This window comes from Alligator sinensis, unplaced genomic scaffold, assembly GCF_000455745.1.
Source record: "Alligator sinensis unplaced genomic scaffold, ASM45574v1 scaffold2020_1, whole genome shotgun sequence".
NCBI lineage: Eukaryota > Metazoa > Chordata > Crocodylia > Alligatoridae > Alligator > Alligator sinensis.
This window is the reverse complement of record NW_005843181.1, coordinates 284,503-287,620: the sequence shown is the minus strand read 5'-3', so window position 1 is coordinate 287,620 and position 3,118 is coordinate 284,503. Positions and strand designations below refer to the sequence as shown.

Sequence of the window (3,118 nt, the reverse complement as noted above, 5' to 3'; positions counted from 1 at the left end):
CTCGCGCACAGTCCAGCCCATGGGCCCAGACACTTGCTCCCAGCACTGGCAGCGCCACTGGGGGAGGCCAGAGCTGGGGCCTGGTGCCAGAGCCCACCCTAGCCATGATAAGTTCCCCACCCCTGCCATGCTGTGAGGGAAAAGAGCAGCGAAGGAAGAAGAGGGCAGCCTGCAGCTCCACAGTTGACAGGACAAGGGCCACATCCTCTGGGAACCCTCTGTCTCCCCACTGAGTTAGAGAAGCACAGGGACCCACCAAGAGATAGCCATAGCTGCAGTGTTGGGCCGCGATGCCTGAGGCTCATGACTAAGACAGGGTGTGGGGCACAGGCTGGGTGAGTCGCAGCATGAGCAGCAGGGCTGAAGCAGACAACAGGACCCAGCACCAAGTGCAAGAAGCAGCCCCCAGAGCAGGTGCAATGGGCATGACCTGGGCTGAGGGCACTGGAGACCTGCTGACAGGGGGGCCAGGGCACAGAGGCTGCAGCACGGGCAGCAGAAGCAGGGGGTACCCAGCCCCAGGACAAACAGACACAGTGAGGCAGATGCCCTCCGCTCATCCTTTAATGGTGTCTATAAAATCCATACAAAAGGTTCCTCAACCCTGCTGCATTGGGCCCAGGTGAGACCAAAGGGCCTGGGTGGCGGCTTAGAGCCAGGCAGCGCTGGCCAGGCCACAGGGCCGAACCAGGGCGCAGGAAAGGGGGTGCTACATTGAAGGGGCTGTGCTCCCGCCCCCGGGAGCAGCTTTTGGCACCCAGCATGCAGAGAGGAGCCCTGCTGGGGCACCGAGCCCTGCTGCTGCCGGCCCGGGGGTCAGGTACAGTGCTACCGGTCTCACGCATGCCCAGGCGGAGTACGGCCCAGCCGGCCTCCACACACGCTTCTCAGGCAGGCTGTGTAGGCCAGGCCCCACCCTGGAGAAAGTGGGGGCCAGGCTGGCACAGGGTGGGGCTGCGGCCAGGGTCTCTGGTTGGGCCTTGAGGGCGACCCCCTGCCATGGGGCTCAGTGTCACTGCTGGTGAAGGAAGCATGGGGAGCTGCCGCAGTACCGGGGGCTCCGGGCTACTATGCAGCCCCCACAACCACTAGTGTGATCAGGCAGCAGGGGGCCCTGGGGAGCCAGGCTGGCGCTGGCCCCTTTAACCTGAGATTCTTGCTGCGGCAAGGCTGCTGGGCCAGTGCTGCCAGCGCAGCGGGACAGGGATGCCCAAGCAGCAACAACTGGGGGGGAGCCCCGCGCTGAGTCCTGGTGGAGGCGCCGGGACATGAACTAGCCTCATTTTTCTGTTTGGGCTTTGGCGCTTGGTGGGGTCTCTGCTCTGGTAGCTGCTGGTGGGGGCTGTGCCACGATAGGTCTGCGGGGCTCTGCGGGGCAAAAGCAGAGGGTCAGAGACTGTGAGGGGCACAGGCCTCACCCTTCACAAGGCCAGCAGAAGCCAATCCTACATCTCTACCTCTGCCATGGGACCCCCAACCCCAGACCAAGCCAGGCCTAGTCTATGCTTAGAGGCACTGAAGCCAAAAGGGGCAGCTGTCCTTGGCTGCCAGAACCTGGGACAAGCCCAGAGGCACCAGCCCAGCACCAGGACAGACCCGGCTGTCAACAACAGTCACTGGTGCTGGCCCAGATCTGGGGGCACCACCTGAGCAGCCAGGGCTAGGGCACGCTGCATAGCCCGAGGATGGCAGCAGCCACAAGCAGGGCCCTGCATGAGGCGCAGACCAGCACTAGGGTCTGCGGCAGGGCACCAGTCTTCCCTCCCATGCTCTAGTGGGGCCTTGCTCACCCGCAAGCACCCTCAGCTCCTTCCTGCTGGCCAGCTGGGCTCTGAGGGCAGCAAGTGTGAGCTGGCTGCGCCCAGCGCCACCAGGCCAAGGCCTGGAAGGAGCTGTGGTCACCCTACCCTGGTGCTGAGGCAGCCTGTGCCTAGTTGCTAGCCCGCTGCATGCAGCAGGGAGCACCGCACCGTGCCCAGGGCTGGGGGCAGGCAGCCTGGTCCCTTCCCTAGCCACTGGTCCCAATATGAGCAGCCGCCACCTGACCAGGGAGAAAGGTGCTGGGGTGGGGGGGGGCTGCACCATACACAGCACAGCCCCCACCCCCTAGCAGCAGTACCAAGCCAAGCCCTCCCCGCAGAGAGGCGGGGCTGCTTGGGTGGGGTCTCGCCCTACTGGCCACTCCCGGCAGTACAGCCTGGCACCAGGCCTGCTCAGCTCAGCGCTGGCTCCCAGGGTGGAGGCAGCCTGTTGCCTCTGAGCCGGGGTGGGGGCTCGGGGACAGGAGCACGCCCTGCTGCTAGGGGAGGGGAAGCTGAGCAGGTCCCACAGGCCCTACCCAGAGCCTGCTCCAGCCCCGGCTGCCCCACAGTACAGGGGGCACTCAGGGAAAGGCTGGGGAAGCCTGGCACTGCCCTTCCACGATGCCTTAGCTGAGGAGGGGGCCCAGTCCTTGGGGCAGCCAGTGACACCCCGACACGAGGAGCAGTCAACTCCCCGTCCCCCCCGGCTGGGCCCCCAGCCAGAGCATCTGGGCTTCCCCCCGGAGACAACAGGGCTCCGTCAACCTGGGCCAGAACCCGACAGCTCCAAGACCCCAGCAGCCTCGCCTGCAGCGGGAGAACAGTGGTGCCCGCGGTGCCTCACCTTCATCCTCAGCGCGGATCTGGGCCTCCAAGTCCTCAGGGTTGACGTACTTGTAGGCGTCGTCATCCTCGGGCGGGCGGCAGCGCCCGAAGCAGAAGCAGCAGCAACAGCAGCAGCAGCAGCAAGTGAGGATGCCGCAGCACGCAGCCAGGGCCTGCGCGGGAGCCCCCGGTGAGATTCCCTTCCCAGGCTGGGCTGGCACAGCCCCGCCCCAGGGCCCTGGGCTGCAGAGCCTGTCCCTCCCGACACGGGGCCACGGCAGAAACCCTCCTGCGGGCACGGCACTGCACTGCCCCCAGCCCCAGCAGCCCCCTGGGCGGCCAGGCGGCACAGCAGGACTCACCTTGAACCACCACTTGGACATGAGGAAGTAGTACTTGACGCTCTCCTCGCCAAACTGCTCGGCGACGTAGAGCCCCATGGAGCCGTACTCGTCGTAGACGCGCCGCTTGTTCTCGTCACTCAGCGTCGT

The 3,118-nt window shown here is 65.9% G+C and overlaps 1 protein-coding gene across 1 annotated transcript; it reads right to left on the bottom strand.

Annotated features, from left to right (window-relative positions):
- Positions 1-312: 312 nt before the first annotated feature.
- Positions 313-3,118, bottom strand: LOC102370120 (dnaJ homolog subfamily C member 5-like; the record flags this gene model as incomplete). Its single annotated transcript, XM_006037836.3, has 3 exons — positions 313-1,368; positions 2,647-2,800; positions 2,990-3,118. Coding segments are annotated over 3 exons (372 nt in total), but the record flags the coding sequence as incomplete, so codon positions are not given.